The sequence below is a fragment of the Phaenicophaeus curvirostris genome, chromosome 18 (assembly GCF_032191515.1).
Source record: "Phaenicophaeus curvirostris isolate KB17595 chromosome 18, BPBGC_Pcur_1.0, whole genome shotgun sequence".
Lineage (NCBI taxonomy): Eukaryota > Metazoa > Chordata > Aves > Cuculiformes > Cuculidae > Phaenicophaeus > Phaenicophaeus curvirostris.
The window spans coordinates 13,498,411-13,520,730 of NC_091409.1; the positions used below are offsets into that span (position 1 = coordinate 13,498,411).

A 22,320-nucleotide genomic window follows, 5' to 3' on the forward strand; every position below is an offset into this window, starting at 1 on the left:
GTTGGGCAAAGCTGCTTTTTCTCTTTCTCATCAACATGCTTTAAACTTCTTGTTAGGGTTAATAATAGTAATAATGATAATAATAGTAATATCTGTTCAATTATTTACAGTGAGGCAGGAACATAATAATCAGAGGTGCTTCTTTCTGATTAGTTTCATTAATTTTAATGAGTTTTCAACTGTCTTTTTATGATGTTGAGATTTTCAGGGCTAAGGTGTGTATTTTAAGAAGTAAACTCGAGGGCAGCTTGGCTGCAGTTGGCATGAACTACCTTCTTGTCCCAATGATGAGAAGTTAGGCGGCAGTAAAACTTACTGGAAAGGTTAGTGAGATGAACAGAGAGAGGTCTCAAAGGCAAAAGAAAAAGAGCTGAAATTAATATCCTAGAATCATAGAAGGGTTTGGGTTTGAAGGGACCTTAAAGATCATCTAGTTCCAACCCACCGCCATGGGCAGGGACACCTCCCACTGGATCAGGCTGCCCAAGGTCCCATCCAACCTGGCCTTGAACACCTCCAGGGATGGGGCAGCCACAGCTTCCCTGGGCAACCTAGGCCAGGGCCTCCCCACCCTCATGGTGAAGAAATTCTTCTTCATGTCCAGTCTAAATCTGCCCCTCTCCAGTTTATACCCATTGTCCCTAGTCCTATCACTACAAGCCTTTGTAAACAGTTCCTCCCCAGCTTTCTTGTAGCCCCTTCAAGTACTGGAAACTGCTCTAAGGCCTCCTCGGAGCCTTCTCTTCTCCAAGCTGAACAACCCCAACTCTTTCAGCCTGTCCTCATACGGGAGATGCTCCAGCCCTCAGAACATCTTTATTGGTCTGGAGCAGCTCCCAAACAAGGACAGACTATCCAGAGGTTGAGGGTTGGAATGAAGTGGTGCTGGCTTTGGATACGATATGTGGACCGTTGAGGGGGAGGAATGAAGTGGGTCTGGTTTGGGGTATGACGCGTGGAGCCGATGGGGCATCGAGGCCACAGGATGTGGTGGCAGGGCCGTCACGTGCACGGCCCCCTAGAAACGCAGCCCAGCAGCTTTGCTTCACAAACCTGACTCAGCACTTCATGAAATAGGACGTACGAGGATGTGGTAATGCTGCCCGTGAAGGTATCTTTCCGATGTGATTTTATGGCCCGTGTGAAATGTTGCTGAGCTGCAGCTTCTGTAAAAATGGGTTTGCATGTCTTGACTCTCCGGCGTGTGAAGTCACAGCACCGGGGCTGCTTTGCAGCTCAGAGTGTGCAGCATCTACCCAGCTCTGGGTTGGCTCCCTGTGACCTTGCAGCCGGCACATTTTAGCTCCATCAAATGGACTTCACAGTGGTGATGAGCACCCGTCACCTGAGCACGTGTGTGCAATCATTGCTCTGCTCTCCACCCGCTGCAGCTGCCACCTTGCAGGGTTTGGCAGCTCTCGTGGTCAGAGCAGCCCCAGGACCTAGGTTATTTAACCCGACTGGGTCTGTGAGGGCAGAGCTGCCCCTCCTAGCCCTGCTTTGGGGGGATATTTCAGCTGTTCCTTGCACCAGGCTTCCAGTAAAATGGCTTTTTCTGCAGAGGGCAGGATTTTAAGGCTTTTGGGGTGATTCCCCCAAGCGGCTTGCTCAGCTTGCAGCCTCCGTGGCAGTGCCTGACTGCGTGGCTCCTGGCTGCTTGGCCCCACAATGATGCTTCAACAGCAGATCCTCTGGTGATGAAAATCCTGTGCTGCTCTTTTACTTCCACCACTGGAGGGACTGTGGGTGATAGATGGGGGCTGTGGGTGGCAGTGGGGTCCCTGGGTGCAGCATGGGCTGCTGGAATGGCTCGGGGTGCTCATTGCTCTTTGTTTAAGAGGATAATTGCAATTTTTGTCAAAAGGCAGCAGCAGAGTCAAAAGGAAGCGCATGTGCTGGAGATGATGCTCTTTCTGGCAGAGCAGGGAGCTGAAATCTGGCCCCCTTCAAGACTACAGGAGACTTTGATCTGAAAAGTGAGGAGGCTTGGGTAAACTCCCTCTACTCCCTGAAAATCTCGGTGTGGGGGTTTCATAGAATCATAGAATAACCAGGTTGGAAGAGACCCTCTGGATCATCGAGTCCAACCATTCCTATCAAACACTAAACCATGTCCCTCAGCGCCTCATCCACCTGTGCCTTAAACACCTCCAGGGAAGGTGACTCAACCCCCTCCCTGGGCAGCCTGTTCCAGTGCCCAATGACTCTTTCTGTGAAGAATTTTTTCCTGATGTCCAGCCTAAATCTCCCCTGGCAGAGCTTGAGGCCATTCCCTCTTGTCCTGTCCCCTGTCACTTGGGAGAAGAGGCCAGCTCCCTCCTCTCTACAACCTCCTTTCAGGTAGGTTGTGTTCTCCTGACACATCCTTCTGGTGGCACAGTGACCAAGCGTGCCAGAAGCTCACCATCGCTCTGTTTATGTCAAAATACACGTTGAGGTAGTGAGAAGTCTTGTCGGTTTGATTGTGGGGGTTTAGAAAGTCTAACAGCATTGTGAGGTTGGTGGGATAAAAGCCAGCTGAAATTGTATGCTGCATTATTCTTTATTGTTTGTTTATATTGGACCTTTCCGACTCTTGCTAGGATTAAGATCTTGTTAGGTGGAGCAGAAACACTTGGAGAAAACACATGTGGAGTCTGTGCTTTAAACAAGACAGAAACAAGTAAGAGAGGAGAAAATGTGGTGTTGTACAGCTGTATAAAAAGTGGGGAGTGAGGATGCTCCCAGACTTCCAGGATGTAATTTCAGAAATTACATTCCTGTCATCCTTGGTTTGTGGGTTTGTTTCTTTGTCTTTAAAAGAGATCTCACTTTTAATGAGTGGTTTTTTTTAATCATGAACATGTCCTAACTCCTAAGATAAAATTGTGGGGTGGATTGCACTCTGTCAGCCCACTTTTTTGCAAGTCATACTATGTACCACTGCAAGAGTGTTTTGCATACACACTTGAGCGCAGAACCACAAAAGGCAGGTTTTCACCCGTGAGAAATATTTCTGTGTTGGAAACTGATCTCTAAATGACTAGTGTGGAAGCACTCTGATTTTTATTTTTTTCCGCTCCTCACCAACTGCTTTTGCATATTGCTCCTCATTCTTACTGAAGTTGTAGCGAAAATTGATTATTTGGACGTGGATCTGTTAGAGTGAGTCCAGAGGAGGCCACAGAGATTACCTGAGTGCTGCAGCACCTCCCATACAAAGATAGGATGAGAGAGTTGGGGTTGTTCAGCCTGGAGAACAGAAAGATTCAAGGAGATATTAGAGCAGTTTCCAGTGCTGAAAGGGGCTCCAGGAAAGCTGGGGAGGGGCTCTTCATCAGGGAGTGCAGGGATAGGGTGAGGGGGAATGGTTTTCAGCTGAAAGAGAGGAGATTGATATGAGATTTTAGGAAGGAATGTTTTGCTGTGAGGGTGGGGAAGCCCTGGCCCAGGTTGCCCAGAGCAGTGGTGTCTGCCCCATCCCTGGAGGTGTTCCAGGCCAGGTTGGATGGGGCTTGGAGCAACTGGATGCAGTGGGAGGTGTCCTTGCCCATGGCAGGGGAGTAGAACTGGATGATCTTTAATGTTCTTTCCAACCCAAACCGTTCAATGATTCTATGATTATTCTTCTCCCTTATGCTGCTGCTCTCAGTCATGGGGCAAAGCTACAAATGATGGAAATGTTCAGCCGAATACTCGGCTGTGCTTGCAGGTGAATCGTGCTGAGCTGGGCTTCAGCTTGACTCTGCTGAAGGAACAGTGGCTGTAGAGAGAACTAAAGTTACTGTTTTTCTTCTTGAATGGTAATTGAGAACACGTTATTTTTGTGAATTACTGGAGGGAGTTAGGACATATTTGGGAGCCAGGATGTTAACCTGTACAGCTGTCAACAAGGTATTGGGATTGGAAGCATAGTATATGGTCTTAAAAAGTTAATAGCTTTAGGCAGTCTTCTCATCACTCTTCTGACAGCTTTTCCTCTCTGCGCTGTTCACTCGGGTGCTTACTTATTTATTTATTTGCAGTTGAGAAAAGCTAGAGGTTTCCAAAACTATTCCCACACCGTGCACACAGGTCAAACCCAGCGTAACTGCAGCGAGTGCCAGCTTGGGGCTACTGTGCCGACAGCCATTCCCTTTCCCTGCTCCCACTGCACTGCTCCTCCCCACTGAGTCACTTTAATTCATAGAATCATAGAATCACCAGGTTGGAAAAGACCCACTGGATCATCAAGTCCAACCATTCCTATCAAACACTAAACCATGTCCCTCAGCACCTCATCCACCCGTCCCTTAAACCCCTCCAGGGAAGGTGACTCAACCCCCTCCCTGGGCAACCTCTGCCAGTGCGCAATGACCCTTTCCATGAAAAACGTTTTCCTAATGTCCAGCCTAAACCTCCCCTTGCGGAGCTTGATCCAGGGGGTACCTTTTAACCCTGGGCTTGGGTGCATGGCCAAGCATCGCTGTCCACTCAAGGTCCCTGCCTGCTCCCTGCGCCAGGGGCATAAAAATATAGGATGGGGCAACTCGATGGCTTAAAGTTTCTTCCTTCTGGACTGGTCACTTGTTCCCTTGGCTATATGGTGCCAGTGGCTGTGTGGAGCCCCTTTCCAGCGCTATCCCTGGTTCCTGTTGTTCTGGTGTCACAATCGGCATCTCCAGAGCAGAGCCAGGCTGGTAGCTGCTTCCGAGGCAGATAGGCATAAGCTCTATTTTTATCTCAGCCCTGAGGTTTTATCTTGCAAAAAACCCCAATGTTTCTAGGTGCCTCTGATGCTGGCACAGTTCTTGCACGGAGCCTCCGTGGCCTCTTTTAGATCTTTGTATGTTTTCTGCCTCTCTTAGTTTCCTGTGAATTACAAGTGTTGCCAGTGAAGCAGGCGGTGCAGTGAAGTCTCATTATCACTTACTGTATTTGTTTCAGACTGTCTACACACCAGCCTGGTGCCAGGAAACGTGCTTGCATTCATTTGCCGTCCTCCCTCCCCAACATCGCACAGGGCACCAGGCAGTTACAGAGCGAGCTGATGCCTTCAGCCCTCCTGGTTATTCAGCTGCTAACAGGAGTTAGCAAGGGCCTGGTATCTGTTTGGGTTTTTTTGCAGATAAACTCCTTGAGCACCTGCGTAAGTGTGATAAACAACGCAGGATGTGCTTGTTGTTCGGTTTCAAAAAGGAAGTGATGTAAGTGCCAGAGCCTTGCAGCTCCACCGGTGCAATCGCATCTTGCACAATAAACAGCATTGAGCATGGGCAGTGATGGGCTGGAGAGGTCCTGGGTGAAAGCAAGGGTGTGCTGGGAGGGTGAGTGTCAGGTGGTGTCGCTCACCTCCCACACAGGCAGTTTTCCTTATCTATGCCCAGACTTTGAGAGAAATTGGGGAGGGTTTTTTTCTGGCCGAAGCTGTGGCTCTGGTGAGCTCTCTGCACTGCGAGAGAGGAGGGGGATGGAGATCTCCTGGGCACCAGGGCTGCTCATAGCACCACGCAACACCTCTCCCACTCAGCATTACATCAGGGTGCTTTGCAGACTGAAAACTAAAAACTGAACACAGTCATCTGAACGATCGTAAAATCATAGAATCACTTGGTTGGAAAAGACTTTTGAGATCATTGGGTCCAACCGTACCTGTCCACTACTAACCCATCCCTGAGCATCTCATCTACCCATCTTTTAAATACCTCCAGGGAGGGGGACTCAACCACCTCCCTAGGGTACATCTAATTATCAAATTGTTTTAGATTGAGATCTGCCCTCAGGGGCAAAACCTGTTAAGCTGAAAAAAAACCCAACCTCTCCTCCATGCACAGTGGAGGTGCAAGGGTGAGCAACTTTGGCCTTTAAATTAATAGCATGTTTCTTTGAGCATTGTTCTTCTCCCTTGCTGTGTCTGGGAGAAGGAGAGGAGGCTGCACGGAGGGTTAGCTGGTCTTGGCTGCTTTCACTTCTTTTCAGATTCGCACATGAAAGGGTTAAGCAGAATTTTGATCTCAGCAATATTTTCATGCTTATACATTCTGTTTCTCATTTCCATGACAAAGATGGTAGGAAGAGCAGAATAAGGTACAGAATTTGCAGAGCAATTTTAAGACTGTAATGAGAACAGAAAATAGTAGGGGGAGAAGAATTGTAATTAGAATATGAACTGGGAAAAAAATTAATCTATTTCCATGTCAGTCTAAGACTGAATTCTGCTTCTCCCTGTAGCTTTCTGTGGATGGATTTTTTTTTGTGTGTGTATGTGAAGAGCTTGAACTCCTTTACAGGCTCTGAAAGGTCCAGGTAAATGACTTTAAGTCCTCAGTCCCCCCAAATAATGTAATAACAATAATTTTGTGTGCAGCATTCACAGAAAACCAGACAGTCTCTTAGATAAATGAATGCTGTTTCTTAATAGTGGTGGCATTCAAAAATCTCTCCAGCTTTGAGTACAGGAGAATAATAGGGGGTGCTGGCGATGTTCTTAGGGTGGAGGTCCATGCGGCTGCCTGTGTGAGTATTGTGTGATCACATATCTCAGAAGCACTCAAACAGCAAATACTAATGGTTGAGAGGGACTCCTGCAGGTCCCAAGCCCTCAGGCAAAGCCAGGTCAACCAGGTGAGGTTGTCGAGCACGTGGCACATCTGAACTCCAAGTATCTCCAGGGATGGGAGATCCCACAGCCTCTCGGTCTAATATATGTCCACCCCAATGGTGAAATAGTTCTTCCTAATATCTAATGAGATTACAACTACCCACAGTGTCCAGCAGCCCACAGATAAGGGTCGTCTTGAGCTCAGCAGTTTGGATTTACCATTCCTTTCTAATCTGTCCACTTCCTATCCTGGATCCTTCCAGGCCATGGCATCCTGCAAGCAAGAGGTTTTGCTGTTGGGCTCTGTATAAAGAACTTACTTGGGAGGTGTTTAATTCCATTACCTGATGATCTCAGGATCTGGCTCCTTGGTTTTGGGCTAAGAGAACCAAAGAAGAGTTGTGCCCTGTTCTCATCTCATGACTTCATGTACATCTCTGTCACATTCCTCTATATCTATCATCTCTTTTCTTTGTCTGTGTATGCTGTTTCATGCCTATGGGGTTGTCCTATGCAGGGAAAGGGGTTGGACTTAATGATCCTTGTGGGTCCCTTCCAACTCAGGATGTTCTACGATTCTATGACCTTGGATACTCCCTGCTGTTGCCCTCTCCCTTTCTCCTAACTGTACCGATAGCAAAATAATGCTTACTCTTTTATTCTCTGTTCTTTTCCTAATTGCTTCTAAAACCTGAATGGTGCTTTTGGCAGCTGAGTAAAACTTGGAAGTGAACTCTCCAGAACAAATGCACTGTTTCCCTCCTGGACAGTAAGAGCTATTTTAAGGCCCATTGTCATGTCTGTATTGTTAAGATTGCTTTTCTCTAGTGCATTAGTTTGCATTTATTGACATTAAATTTAATCTTCCATTTCCTCAACGCCACTTAGTACTGCGAGAGTCTTAATGCAAAGCCATTCAAAGTTGCTTTTAGTTTTGGCTAGCCTGAATAATTTTTGTCTCATTAATAAACTTGAATCCTTCTGGATCGCTTACATTAGAACGCAATAGATTTTAGTGCAGGTACATGGTCCACAGACCATGATGCTCTTTTTGCTAAAAACTAATGGGTGTCTTTTCACTGGCTCTGGGCAGCAGGACCTTCCCATTTGTCCCGCAACAAGTTGCTTTGGGTTTTCATGAGCTTTTTTGAGGAACATTTTGAAAAGTGCAGCCAGAGAGATCATTTCACCCTTTCCAAGTCCTTGTTGATCATCAGCAAACACTAAAGTGGTTACGAGGCACGATGTCCCTGGTCTCGGGTATCTCTCTGGTGCCTCGGTGGGTTGTTGCAGCTCCACATGGTGTCATGTTGAGGGATTCAGACCTGCTGGTCTGGTACCTTCCCCTCACCCCCATTTGTTTTGGAGCAGAGGCAGCAGGCTATACACCACATTTATTAACTTGGATTGCTATAGAGCAGATGGGCAAATGCCACTTGGCCACAGGGCTTCCTTAGGGGTTTGTTGTTTTTTTTCCTACTGGCCATTAGAGTGTGAGAGCTGGGGTCTTCCCAAGGAAGTTGCTCTGGTTTGAGAACCACTGAAAACTCCTTCAGAATCCAAGCCAGTGCATGTCATTCCTGTTTTTCACACCTGGTTTGAGATTCTTGACAGTCTCTGTTGTACCTCAGGAGCCCTCAGCACCACCAGCTGTGCAGTAGGTTTCCTGCTTCTGGTATGTTTGAGAAATAACTGTTATTAGGCTTTTATCCTATTTGTGAATTGCTCTTAAAACAAATAAACCAACCAAACCACTTTTTACTATACGGTTTTAAGCCTTAAGGCTTCATCTGTGTCAATCTGATTTTACCCTAGGATAATGTATGAGCATATTGACTGCATGCAGAACACCCGGCTCCCCTAAAGCCCAGGTGACTCTTGCAGATGCTCAGCTGTGCGACCTGTTAAAGGATGTGCCGCCACTGACACCTGCCATGGTGGGATGCTCTCTTCTAATGACGTTGATCCTGAAGCAAATTCCGCTGTGTGGCTCGCCTGGGTGGCCGCACGGTGGCCAGGATGGAGATGCAGAGCTTTATAGGCAGGGAAGTCCTGAGGGGAGGTCGTAAATCCAGTGCTGAACTTCTGACCCTCTTTGACAGGATCAACTGAGGGGCTATCCAAGCATTTCAGCAGACAAATAAATAACGCTAAGTAGATCACTTTGGGCCAGAGGTTGTGTAAAGACCTTAGCGGAGAAACTGCAGTTAAAGAGATTAAGCTAACCTCAGCGATGTATTCCCTCAAGAAGCGTGATGCTAAATTAGTCCTCTAGGAAATCAGAGCTCTGCAGGCAGCAGCGCCGGCAGGGGCAGGGCTGAAGTGAGTATTTCACATCTTAGGGACGTGGCAGAGAGACGTACTGGCAAAGATAGTCCTTGCCAGCATCAGGGTTGTTGGGTTGGGTGTTGGTGCCCAGCACCTGTAGGGTTGAGCCCAGGGGTGCTTCAGGCTGCGCTGGAGCAGCATCGTGGGGATGCGGGGCTGGAAGTACCACAGCCAAAATGCAGCTACAGCACAAGTGCCCACTCGCTCAGGGCAGCCTGATCTAGTGGGACGTGTCCCTGCCCATCGCAGGGGGTGTGGAACTAGAAGTTCATTAAGGTCCCTTCCAACCCGAAGTATTCTATGATTCTGTGATAATACTTGCCTTTCTAACAAAGAGTTGTATTTCCACATGGTGGGTAGGGTGCCATCATCAGAGGGAGCTAAATAAACCGCAAAAACACAGCAGCTCCAATGATTTTATTTTCTTTAATGGGAGTATTAAATACGGCATTGGCTGCACTAATCAAGTTTTCTTGTACACTAAGTTTTATTCGCTAAGACCTCTAAAAAGACATTTGTTGCGTGGCATTATTGTGAGTCACTTGATGTCCTGATGTTGGTGGTGGCTGGATACCAAAACCAGCTATATCCCAAACATCTCTGGTAAAAGGTGATATGCCCAGTGCACCCAGTTTGGAAATGAGGTTGTCACGAGATGGGCCCTGCTGTCCATCTCCTGTGTCCTGGCATAGGATGGCAAAACTGAGAGGAGTGCTTATAGCTCTGAGCACTGGAAGCATCCAATTTGTTCTTTGCTGGGTATTTGATATCTTCTTGATGATGATGGCTTTTAGTCACCACTGGATTTGCATTAACAGGTCACATTTTAAAAGCTCCAGTTGCTCAGTGGACTTGAAGTTAAGGTGCTGTGGTCCAGTATTGCCAACCAAGAGTGTTAAATTTAGATAAAACCCCTCAAAAAAAAAAAACCAAACCCAAAATCTCCCAAACCCACCACACTTAAAATAAAATGAAATAAAGAGTTTGGAAGATTTTTGAGATCACGCAGGTGTCGTTGAAGCTGTTCCTGGTATGAGCATTGCCAAGATATTTCTTATAAAGTTAAGGTTTTCATCTCGGCTCGTGATTCTCGGGAAATAAAAGGATGTGATGAGATTTGTAATAAAATTATCCAAGCTGGCAGTGCCACCCATGAGAAAGTAACACCTTCTCTGAATCTTGGCAGGAGGTTGTGTTTCTTTCCACTGGGTCCTTCCCAGTTAACAAACATTTATTCTCCATGTTTGCACAGAGCTGGAGATCACACAGCTGCTTTGCTCTGGGGTCTCTCCCAGCTTGCAACATGCAGCATGCATTTATTTTTCGTATTCATTTTCATCTTATTAACATGGGACCCACAATGACCTCTGGGCACATTTATGGGTTTGAAAATACCATCATATCACAAAAATAACAAACCAAAGCGAGTCTAGAAAAGCAATAAAAATTAAAGAAGTGCTTCACAGAACATCATCTGAATAGAGGCTGCACTCATTCCCTGTATGGGCTGGTGGATGCTCTGCATCCAGAGCTGTGGTGCCAGCTACAGCTCCCCTGGAAGAGCCGAGGCAAAAGAATTGTAGTTTTTGAGTAAATTCTTTGTGACAAACTGAATTTGTGTCCCCGATGCTGAGGCGCTGCCATAGAGGCTTTGTGTCTGTCACCCTCATTTCCTGGGGAATCCTTCTATGAATGGGGCTGACAGTGTCTGGCTGCTTCCCAGTCGGTGCCGTGTGAAGTCACCTCCCATGGCTTGAGACTGGAGCACCACTGGTGCTCCTCTTCCTTTGACTGGGAGTTCATGGCACCTGCAGACGAAGGCAGCTCAGTGGTGTTCCGTTGACAGCGTGCCGATGTTTCCAGAGCTGGTAGTAGGAATTTGGTTGGTGATCTCCGAGGCTTGTCTCTCTCATGAGCATATTACATGACATGAGCTTCAGTTGGGATTTGGCAAAATGTGAGGCTTTATGGACCCTTTTTGAAGCAGAGGTCCTTGATTCTGGTTGTGCTTGCAGGCAGCCGTTGCTAGGAGGACATTGAGGTGCTGGATCGTGTCCAGAGAAGGAGAACAAAGCTGGGGAAGGCTCTGGAGCCCAGGGGCTTGGGGAGCAGCTGAGGGATCTGGAGCTGTTTAGACTGGAGAAGAGGAGGCTGAGGGGAGACCTCATCGCTCTCTGCAGCTCCTAGAAAGGAGGTTGCAGCAACATGGGTGTTGCTCTCTTCTCCCAAGTAGCAAGTGATAGGATGAGGGGAGATGGCCTCAAGTTGCACCACTGGAGGTTTAGATTTGATGTTAGGAAAAATTCCTTTACTGAAAGAGCATTGGAATTGGCTTCCCAGGGCAGTGGTGGAGTCTCCATCCCTGGAGAGGTTCAAAAAACATGTAGCCCTGGCACTTTGGGACATGGTTTAGCAGGCGCAGTGGGGTTGGGCTGACAGGTGGACTGGATGAGCTTAGAGGTCTTTTCCAACCTTAATGATTCTATAATGAAGTCAGTGCAAGCGAGATAAAAATGGGTCCAAGTCTCAGATGGAGGAAAAGCAGTTAATCACATCTTCCTCCCCTCTCCCAGTTTCCCAACTTGGTTACAGAGGGTTTTGCATTTCCCAGGTTTTTGAGTGAACACCATGTCTTGGATGCAAAGCACTACAAGCTGAGAGTGATCTTGGCTCACCCCAGCTTCACACTCAATTTCACGCAGGAGAGGGTGAGAATTAGCTACAGCCACTGATTTGTTTAATAGACTGCTTCTATTAGCTAAAGAGTATCAAAAATTAAATAATTACACAAGAGCAAAAGGATGATAAAGACAACTACATCATAGCACATTCCTTTCAAATTAGGGCTTGAAAATTATACCCACTGCTCTGTGTGCAGGCATCGTTCAATACGAGTTTGATTGATTTTTTGGGGGCACAGAGGGTGATGAATGGAGGCACCCAGGTCTGGCACTGCCTGGGAGGCTTTACCCGCACCGGGGGATAGATCAAACTGAAAAGGAAAATATTAGAATGTCTGTTTCTGCTGTAAATCTACCTGGAATGGTGGGGTTGATTGTTTTGAAGTGCATTGTGTAGCGAAACAATAATGAGAAGAGGAAGAGCACATTACTTATCTGCTCTACCTGGCTGGTGTATAAGTGGCAAATGTCTAATTGAAAAAATATCCTGATGGGAGAATTTCTAATAAATTTGCTTGCACTTTCATAGCCTGAAGGAGAGTAGAGAAAAAAAAATCCAATCAGCAGTGAGGAAGTTCCAAAGTTTCCATTGCACTTTGAGTCTTGATTTTCAGGCTCACTGCTCAGGCTGGCAATCAGAGACACGGTAATTTTGAAGGCAGGTTTCATTACAGTTATTATGAAGGCATCAAGGGTAGGAGGAAGTGTGGAGCGGAGGCAGGGGAATGGTAAAAAGCCATAAAAAATACATTCTGACAAACAGAATGATATAGAGAAAGCAGAGTGCTTGTCCTGCCCTGGATCTCTCCAGAGAAAGATACTTCTCGGTTTCCGAATGTTGATTTTCAGGTGATTTTTTGTTTTCTGGAGAAGGAAGAGCTGTTTCACGCAGTTCCTAGGTTAGATCTGCAAAATACAGCACTGGAGAAGGAAGAAAGCAAGGTGTGCGCTTGCAAGGAAGGGGATAGATGTGCATCATCTCTGTGTTTAAATGTCTCAGAGGGGCAAAGCTTTTACCTAGGAAAGAGCTATATTTTCCTGCTGTGTAAGTAAATATTTATGCAGTGCAAATTCCTGACTGGATCCAGGGATGGACAGAACCACCTCCCCACTGGGACGTCTTATCTCTCTTCAGGGCTGCTTGCTGGGAAGCTCTTGTGCAGCTCACCTGAAGCCTCTCAGTGTGCAATCTCAAGGTACAAGAGCTTTTAAGCCTGATGCCACTCGGCGTGTCCGTGCAGCTGACCTGATGCAAAGCTCTGGCACTGCAGACCTGACCTCTGGAAGGGGCCTTACATCTCTGTGTTGCATAGCCTTGGGGTGCCTGCTCAGGCTCTAGGATCCACCTGATAGAGTTTTGGTGGGGTGCTCCTGCAAAAAGCTCAGAGTGTAACCTCGGGGCCATAATTTTGCTTGTTCCAAAAAGATTGACTTCCCAAAACTGTGCTGCTGCCCATGCCAAGACAGAGTCTGGCTCCTCCTGAGGAGTTTAGATCCTGCTGCCACAGGGATGAGCTTCTCCACCAAACGGTACCACTCTTGTGGAACTTCAGCCTTCTCCACTGGACTTGGTCAGGTTGACAGAGGGTTTTCCAGCTGTAGAGCTGATTGAGTCTCTGTGCCTGGAAGCACGGCAGCTCCAGCTGGAACCGTGTTAGCAGGAGCTGGCTGTGCCAGTGATTGTTTTATGGGTGGAGGGAAACTCAGTTTAAAGTGGATTGCACCCAGCTGGCTTCTGGGAGAGCCGCTTGTCCCAGCAAGCCCGTAGGACTGCCAATGCTCGCTGCCTTCCACGGCTCCTGCCTCGCTGATGAGTTTAATGAAATCCTGCATTTGTGTAGGGATCCCCTTCCGCCCTGCTGCGGCTGCTATCAGTATTAGTTAATGAGTGTCACAATACCTGCTCTCATTTTGCTGCTTTAATTGGTTTGCTGTGCTATCCCAGAGGGTAGTTTGGCAATTAGAGGGTGTCTGACGCTGAGCGGAGCTGTGTTACCCCCACTTGGCTTTACTAACTCTGCTGACTTTAATAACTAATCCTGTAGCACTGAGAAATAGAAGTGTAATTAATAGTCTACACTGCAAATCTTCACCTGGTTTTATTTGGATTTCTCTTTTACTGTTCTTAATATGGCTCATTTCTGTTAAGGCATAGCTGGTATCAGCTTCAAATTGGAGAGTAAGAGGGATTTGCAAGAGGTGAACGATCTTCAATTCATCATCTGGCTTGTAAGGGCGAGAGGGTCGGCTCTTTCCCTTGTTAAGTGCACGGTGTCATTCACAGCTGGTACCTTCATCCTTGTCTCAGGAGTGTTTTACGGCATAGCCCATTTTATTGCCATAATTAATTTGTGAACTTAGCCTTGAGAACGGCCCCAGCCATACTTTGAGCGGGAGACAATCCTGGAGGGCTTTTTGCCTTCATTTGGAGTGAAAAGCTCCTGCTGTAGCTAATTAATAAGAAGAGTTTTGCAGTTCTCCACAGGGGTTTTGTAGCCTAATAAGTGGATTAGCAGTTCGGAACTGGGTGAAGGGAGCAGGCGTGTTGGCAGGAGCTGCCGGGGCACAGGTGAACACACTGATCTCAGGCTGCCCTGTCTCTTGCCCAGCCGTGAGTCCAGCAGGAGAGGTGGAGGAAGAGGAGAAGAGGGGAAAACATGCTGCCTTGCAGCCAGAGTTTGCAAACAACAACAAATTGTCAGGGTGGGGAATCAGGCTTTGCATAGATACCTCACTTCATGTTCCGTCTGGAATACTTTCTGTATAGCTGCTGTAGGTTTGCTTTGGCAGAGAGGGAGTATGTAGGTGTCTAGAAGAGGATTGAATAGGACCTGCCTGTCTTGGAAATTTCCATTGATGGAAATTAGCTTTTTTTTAAGCTGATTAATGGTCTAGTGGGAATTTTAGCAAGAACTTCCTTTGAGTGATCTTTGCTGCTGGGTACAGCTGTGGTTTTCTACAGGTTTGGTTTATTTGCTTAAATTAGAGTGGTTAATTCATTATTTCACTGAGAGATTAACATAAATGTGCTATGCTACCACACCCAATTATAACAACAGTGATGTAAGTACACACGCAAATTTTAGAGGACCAGCTTTAAATTTTCTTCTGCAAATCCTGGCTCTTTATGTGGAGAGACAGGAAGGTATTTGGGATGTACATAGCCCTGGTGTGCAGATGGCATTGCACTAACTCTAACTTTCTTTTGTCTTTCTAGTTTGATGGGGAGAACATGTACATGGGAATGAATGAGAACACCCAGGAGTTTTTATCAGCAAATCAGGTAAGCATCAATTTGCGTGGGTTGGCTGTGCAGTGAGATTGTCTAGGGGACTCAGGCCATGCTCAAGCACAAATTCTAGGAGCTCTCCAACAATCTGCAGTCCTACAACATCAGGAGGGTCCATGGAGGACATCAGCCTGGCCTCTGAGGAGCAGTGTTGGATGCGTTTGGTACAGGGAGAGGCTTGCTTGCCAGTGCCACTGTGTATCGCTGGAGCCCAGCTTAGCCACAGCTCTCCAACGAGACATCCTTCACTTGAAATGAAGGTGCAATTGGTGTTTCTGGATGCAGTGAGGTTTCCAACTATTGTCTGTTGTTCAGGTGTCTCCTTTCCTCACGTAGAGTATTTCCTGTAGCTAAATTGATTAACAGTTAGCCAGCTTGGGGAGAAAAAGGAATCAAAAGTTTCCTGTTTTGGAGTTATAAAACCACACGTGGAGGACCAGAATAGAAGTGCTCACATCTTGCAGATGCTTTTAGATCACTGTCTTGCCTTGGATATACATGAAGTAGAAATGTCCATCCTTTGGCGCCCTAAACATAGAAATAATTAAGCCCATGCTTAGGTCCTCCTGAGAGGTGAAGAATTCAGTACATGCGTACGTGTCTTCCTGACCAGGAGCTGAGAGGTGGTCCCATCTGCATCCCCCTGAGGCAGCCTGGCATAGCTAGATCCTGCTGGGAACTTGATGCATCTTTGAGGTGTCTGGTGCTGCACCCTCAGGACAAAGCATCTCATCACATCCCACTGCCTCATGAGGGAAAGCGCAAGTTCATCACTAATTATTTTCAGCATCCCATTTTTGGGCAGTGTTGGACCATTTATTGCATTGTGGGTCCTTGCTAACTGCAGCCACGTGCATCGTGGGCTGTGCAGGATTGTGTTCTGTGGAGCTGATGGGTTGCAAAATTTGAAAGGTGGCTGTGTGATGATTTCCATCCAGCCCTAGATGCTGCCAGCTTTCTATTGCCCTGGTCCTGGTGTGTGTGGCCTGGGGTGAGGTTATGGTGTGAGCTCCTGCTGCTGGGATTTGGTACTTAACTGCAGCATCGCTATGAACGACAGGGCTTGTGAGTCATCCATGGTGTGTCTAACTCAGATACCAGCGGTGATTAAAATATATGCATATTACACTGGAAACAGGATGAAAACCTGTTGTTTGCCTTCTTAGAGCATGGCAGTGCGTTGGCTCATTGCTGGGGAGACTTGTTCCTGTGCTGACTTTCGAATACAGCACACAAAGCCACTGAGGCGTGGGGAGAGGGCTGGTCTCACATGAGAAGGGTTTCCAGAGGGTGGGGAAGGAACCACAACCTCTGTGCTGTCGAGTGATTCAGCAGAAACAAATATGTAGTCGAACAACAACAGTCGTTAGAGTTAAGAATTGCCAGAGGCTGAATAGTCACAGATAGGAATCATAGAATCATAAAATCACCAGGTTGGAAGAGACCCACAGGATCATTGAGTCCAACCATTCCTATCAAACACTAAATCATGTCCCTCAGCACCTCGTCCACCCGTCCCTTAAACCCCTCCAGGGAAGGTGACTCAACCCCCTCCCTGGACAGCCTCTGCCAGGGACCAATGACCCTTTCCATGGAAAATTTTTTTCTCATGTCCAGCCTGAACCTACCATTCCCTCTCGTCCTGTCCCCTGTCCCTTGGGAGAAGAGCCCAGCTCCCTCCTCTCCACGACCTCCTTTCAGGTAGTTGGAGAGAGCAATGAGGTCTCCCCTCAGCCTCCTCTTCTCCAGGCTAAACAACCCCATGGGGGGACCCTGTTGTGCCCCTGCTTCCCCGGGCTGTGCAGAGCCTATGGGCGAGTGGTGGATGCTAACAGGGGCAATTGTCTTAGATAATCTGCCTTTAAATAATCCAAAGTGACACCTATTTCGTGGCTTCATCAGGGAGGGCTGGCAATGCCATCTCATCAGCCAGTCACCTCCCCTGGCCATGAAGCACATTTTGGACTGGACCAGCCTGGGGCTGAACCACGATGACGTGAACCATCTATTTCCTCCTTTACATTGACAGAAATCCTCCTGTCAGCCCTTGTCACTTCCCCTACAAGTGGGCAGCTAGAGGGAAATTAGAAGTGATGCTTTGGGGTAGGGGATGCTTTGCTGCACAACAATACAGGAGGAGGAGGGCTGACTTCCAAATAAAAACAGAGGCTTTCATGTGGTGGAGGATTCATGTACTGTTTGAGCCTGGGAGAAGGATAAATCAAACCAGCTTAGATCCCTGTAGCCCTGGAAATAGTAGTTTACTCTTCATTTGTGACCTTAATTTCCTATTTTGAAATGGCAGTTAAGGATGAAAAGGAAGGAAATCTATTTCTCGTACAGAGGGTGGGCAGGGAGCAGGTTTAGCAGAAGCTCTATGGGGAGTGGGGACTGACATGGAAAGTAGGTGAGGAAGTTTGTCTCATCTTGAATTTCCAGTTCCCCTCCTTGTACTGCTGTGCTTGGGAGCTGGGAGTGGGACCAAGGGGTGCAAAGGTGCAGGTTGTCACCTGGGGCTCTGCCAGGGGCACGCGTCCATGCGATGCCTCAATGACCTTCCCCAGCCTCTCCTCGGGCAGCAGGGAGGGAGGGGAAGGATCCCAGTTCATACTCTGCACGGACGTTACTGGTGGTTCACACCCAGCATGAGCTTTGGCCGAGGAGGATGGGAAGCAGCCTTCCTCCCTCACTTTCATTAGTTCCCTTTATTTACCTCCACATTGGCACTTGTTTACCTGAGAGCACTTTATAGTATTGGTCATGAGTTTCTTACTAATAACACAACTCTTCTATTTAAATGGGGGTTCCAGATGTTTTTTACTGTTTGCGAAACCTGTTGTAACCTGAATGAGTACATTAAACAGCAGGAGTGTGGTTTCACAATCTCACTTGAGAAGGCTGCTAAATCACTGGCCTTGACGTCTGTGCAGCAGACACAGACTGTGGCTCAGCCCTTGGGATCCTTGGGGACAGACAAATCACACGCTAATTACTGATGCCATCACATGGTAATAAATGTGCCTGGTGTGTTGGGGTTTTTTTTCCCCCATTTTTGTCTTAAACTGGTTGCACTGGGCACCATTAGGCGTCTGTAGCTCTTGGAAGTGGGTTCAGCTTCACATTGAGCCCAGATCAGGCACAGGGGCTGTGATGTCCAGCATTAACTGTGGGAAATCTTCACATCGCCTCTTTTAGGGCACACTTGCTTATTTACCCCAGTTTTGCGCTACACGGTGAGCTCCCCTGGTACCAGCGTGCTTGTGATGCCCCGGGGTGAGACTGTCACAATCTTCCAGCCGCTTCGTGCCTCGAGGTGGGTGGAAAGAAGGAGCACAAAATTCATCTCTGTGTGTGGGCTCATTTCAGCTGGAAAAATGTTAGGTGTCCACAGGTGGAAACAGTTTGATACTCATTGTTATATAAAATTCTCTCTTGCCTTGCAATCTTTCATTCAGATTCCTAGAAGGAGTTAGGAGGAAAGCAGAATCCAGTTTATTGCATCTCCCCAGCCCTGCTTTAAACCCAGAGGGGTTTAAATGGCTCCTGCCTGTCAGTACAGTGCTTTACACTTTCTCCCCAGAGATCCAGCAGCTGCTTAAGCTCTTGAGTCATCCTTCCCTGTTGCACAGATAAGATTATTCTCGTTTTACAACTGCAGCTACAGAGATGGTGTGGTTAGGGCAGCTCCTGTGCTTGAGCGGTCCTTGGGCAGCATCGCGAGCCTGCAGCACCCTGACATCAGCTTTATCTTAGCCCATTGCATGGTTTTTAGATCCCAAAGAGCTTCTGTGTTATCTCATGACAAGAGCATGGTAAAACCAGGACTAGGGTCCGCTTCCCTCTCTGTAGAATCATAGAATCACCAGGCTGGAAAAGAACTCAGATCGTTGACTCCAGCCATACCTACCTGCCACTAAACCATATCCGTGAGTACCTCATCCAACTAGTCTTTTAAGTACCTCCAGGGCTGGTGACTCAACCACCTCCCTGGGCAGCTTCTGCCAGTGCCTGATGACCCTTTCGGGGAAAAATTTTCTCCTGATATCCAGTCTGAACCTCCTCTGGTGCAGCTCAAGCTGCACCAAGCTCAAGCTCAAAGCTCCCCTTTGTCCTGTCCCCTGTCACTTGGGAGAAGAGCCCAGCTCCCTCCTCTCCACAACCTCCTTTCAGGTAGTTGGAGAGAGCAATGAGGTCTCCCCTCAGCCTCCTCTTCTCCAGGCTAAACACCCCCAGCTCTCTCAGCCGTTCCTCATAAGGCCTGTTCTCCAGCCCCCTCACCAGCTTTGTTGCTCTTCTCTGGACTCGCTCCAGAGCCTCAACATCCTTCTTGTGGTGAGGGGCCCAGAACTGAACACAGGATTCGAGGAGCGGTCTCACCAGTGCCAAGTACAGAGGGAGAATAACCTCCCTGGACCTGCTGGCTACGTTCTTTCTGATCCAAGCCAAGATGCCATTGGCCTTCTTGGCCACCTGGGCACAATCCTCCTTCACTCCCTACCCTGCAGAGATGCTAAGCTGGGAGGGGAAGAAAAATAAAACAGCCTACCACTGGAAAAAAACCCAAACAAAACACCATCAAACCTATCTGAGAGCTAGCTGATCTGCTTCTTCCCTTCGTCTTGCTGGACATGATTGCTTCTGTGCTATGGGCTGCATTTCTCGTCAACCCAGAAAGGGTTCATCTCAGCTGAGAACACAGTGCAGGAATACAGGAGCCTAAAACATAATGAGAGCGCTGACAGATGCAGACTCACGCCGGCACAGCCTGCTTGGGGAAAATAATTCCTCTTGTTCTATCAAATAGGAGGAACATTTGACCCCAGAAATGAGTCAAATGTGAAATGTAATTCAACCCCCAACAGGGGCTGGAGTATAAATGCAACTTGACATCCGATCAAACCATCACAGACATTTGACCCCTGAGATGAGTGAGGTATCTGTTGTGTTTCATGGAGTCAGCAGAGCATCATTCCTCACCCCTGCCAATTTTCTTTCTTTCTCCCCCTTCCCAAACAAAGACAAGGAGTTAAGTAATGCAAAAATCCCAAGGAATAGATGGATTATCAACCATGCGAGGTACTCTGAAGGATGAGTAAAAATGCAATTGTGCTGTTAAAAGAAGCAAAAACACTTGAAAAATCACTAAGGGAAGGCATTTATTAAGGCCTTTGTGATAGGCAGAGTAACCCCAGGAAAGGCAAAGGTTGGGAAATTCCTCATGTAGCCAGGCAGGAACGACATTGGTTTTGTTTGGCATTGAGACTTCTGCACTTGCAGGAAGAGTTCACAGGTGCTTTATAAACATGAATTAACTACGCCTGGGAATACCCTGCAAGAAGGTATCATTATCCTACACCAAGGGTGAATAAACACAGGAAATTCCATACCAGGGAGCCAGGGATGATTTGATGTCGGGGCAGGGTAGGGGAACAGCCAGGTCCTGACATGAGTCTGGGGACAGCTGTCCCTTGGCTTGTTGGGAGCAGGGATGTGACTCTGTGTCCAGTTCATGGAGGGACATTATGGACAGCCTTAGGGAAGCGTTTGCCACTTTTCTTCTCTCTGGCTGCTGGTAGGGCAATAGGCAGCTTCGGAGGAGGAAGGAGCTGATTATGTCCTACTGGGCGTATTTGATCCTGCACTCTGCCTAGCCCCAGGAGCTTTCAGTGCAGGGCTTATTCCAGCTGAGCAACATGCCTGTTTCTGTACCAACGAGTTAATTTGTGTGACTCCTTGTGCAAATGCTGTTATACATCCGTTTAGTTTATTCAGGCCAGGGAGATGCATCAGCAAAAGCAACTCTTTGCTTTTACAACTGAGAGCACAGATAGGGACCCACTCCCTGAACTGTGAGCATTGAAAATGATAGTTAAATCAACAGAAAGTTATTTGCACACAGTTTCCTCCTCCTTATGCTGTTCTTTTAAGAGTCTCTTGTTGGCACACTCATACTGCCCATCTGCATATCAAAAACATCTGGTCTGGAGCCGTGCGTGTTCTGTACATGGGGGCTGCAGGTTTGTATGGAAAAAGCGTGATGTCAAGGACCTTGCAGAGCAGCAGAGAGGGCTTTGGTTTGGGCTGCGTGCATCGGCATGAGACTGGGTAGCTGAGTCATTGGCATGAGACTGGATGGAGCTGCTCACATTTATCCTGCTGAGAGGGTAGATCCACAGGCATAGATGTTTTTGGACGTGGTGCCATGTGTGTAAAATAGAAGGTGGGGGTTTCTCTTGCTGTGTGCATCAGCAGGAGCTCAGCTGAGTGCGTGGGTTATACTGATGCACCAAGGGAAATGGAGTTGAGAGAGATTGTATTTGTCATGTGCACACAAACGTATACAGCATCTCTCTTCAAATGTGTCGCTGTATAAATGTTAGTATGGGGTTATACATGCCTGCCCCTTTCTGCACGCATGAAATCCATCTGTATATGTATCTGCGCGCTTGGTTGTGTATAAATCAACATTTATCTACTGTGTCTATTGCCCTTTATCTATTTATCTCCATACATCTTCAAGCTCAAGTCTGTATTAACCATAATAGATACAGTAAGTCGCTGATCTGGTGGGTCAAATGGTCAGGGCTCTTTGATCAGCCGTCAGGATACATTACCACCAGGGCCTCCGGTGGGGCTTGAATTACAACTTACATTTGACTCATTTCTGGGGTCAAAACGTCCCTCTTATTTGATCGAATGACAGAAATTGTATAATTTGTATATATCCCTGAGCCATATGTGCTCTGAGTGCCACTCTAATGTGTTTTATAAAGGCACAGCTGTCTTGGTGACTTATTTAAAATGGGATTTTGAAGTAGTGTTCTTGCCATTTAATGTCCTCATTCAGGGTTACACAAGGTTTATCAAATAATAAATAACATTCAGAACATTCATTTTAGCATAACAATGGGTTTCCTTGTTATAAGGAACTGGACGGTACAATAAAGCTGTGTTTGGTAAATAAGCAATAATGTAGAAAGCAAGCGGTAGCATAATTAGAAATTAATGACAGTGCAAGAAGCTACAGATACCTTCCTCATGTTCTGCTGAAGCTCCAGACTAGGCAGAACTCATCTTGGCAGCCTCTGGTGTAAAATATGCCTTCAAACTTCATCATAATACTGGCAGACGTGTTGTCCTCCCACCTCCTGGGCCTCCCACCAATCTCAACTGATTTACAGCGAAATGTCAACAGTTGAAAAAATAAACCTGGATCTGAGGCAGATCCATGCAGGATGAATGCTGGGTGTCCTCTTCCCTACTGGCTGTCGACCCAGTGTGCACAGTAATGAAGTGTGAGGACAATTAGATGCTGCTGACAAAGACATGGGTCATCCTCCCCTGGTTCTTGCACCTTCCTTACAAATAGGAAGCCATAAAACAGGACCAATGTGGACTTCCATCAAATCATTAGGGATAAAAAAGACCTCTAACACTTGTCCCCACTTGGTTCCACCCATTTG

General features: G+C 47.2%; 1 protein-coding gene across 1 annotated transcript in view; it reads left to right on the forward strand.

The window, feature by feature from the left end:
- Positions 1 to 22,320, forward strand: part of TOX2 (TOX high mobility group box family member 2) — a 162,499-nt gene that overhangs the window by 57,107 nt on the left and 83,072 nt on the right. The window contains exon 2 of the mRNA XM_069871763.1: positions 14,786 to 14,851. Coding sequence (XP_069727864.1) covers positions 14,786 to 14,851 — 66 coding nt within the window. The remainder of the gene's footprint in view (positions 1 to 14,785; positions 14,852 to 22,320) is intronic.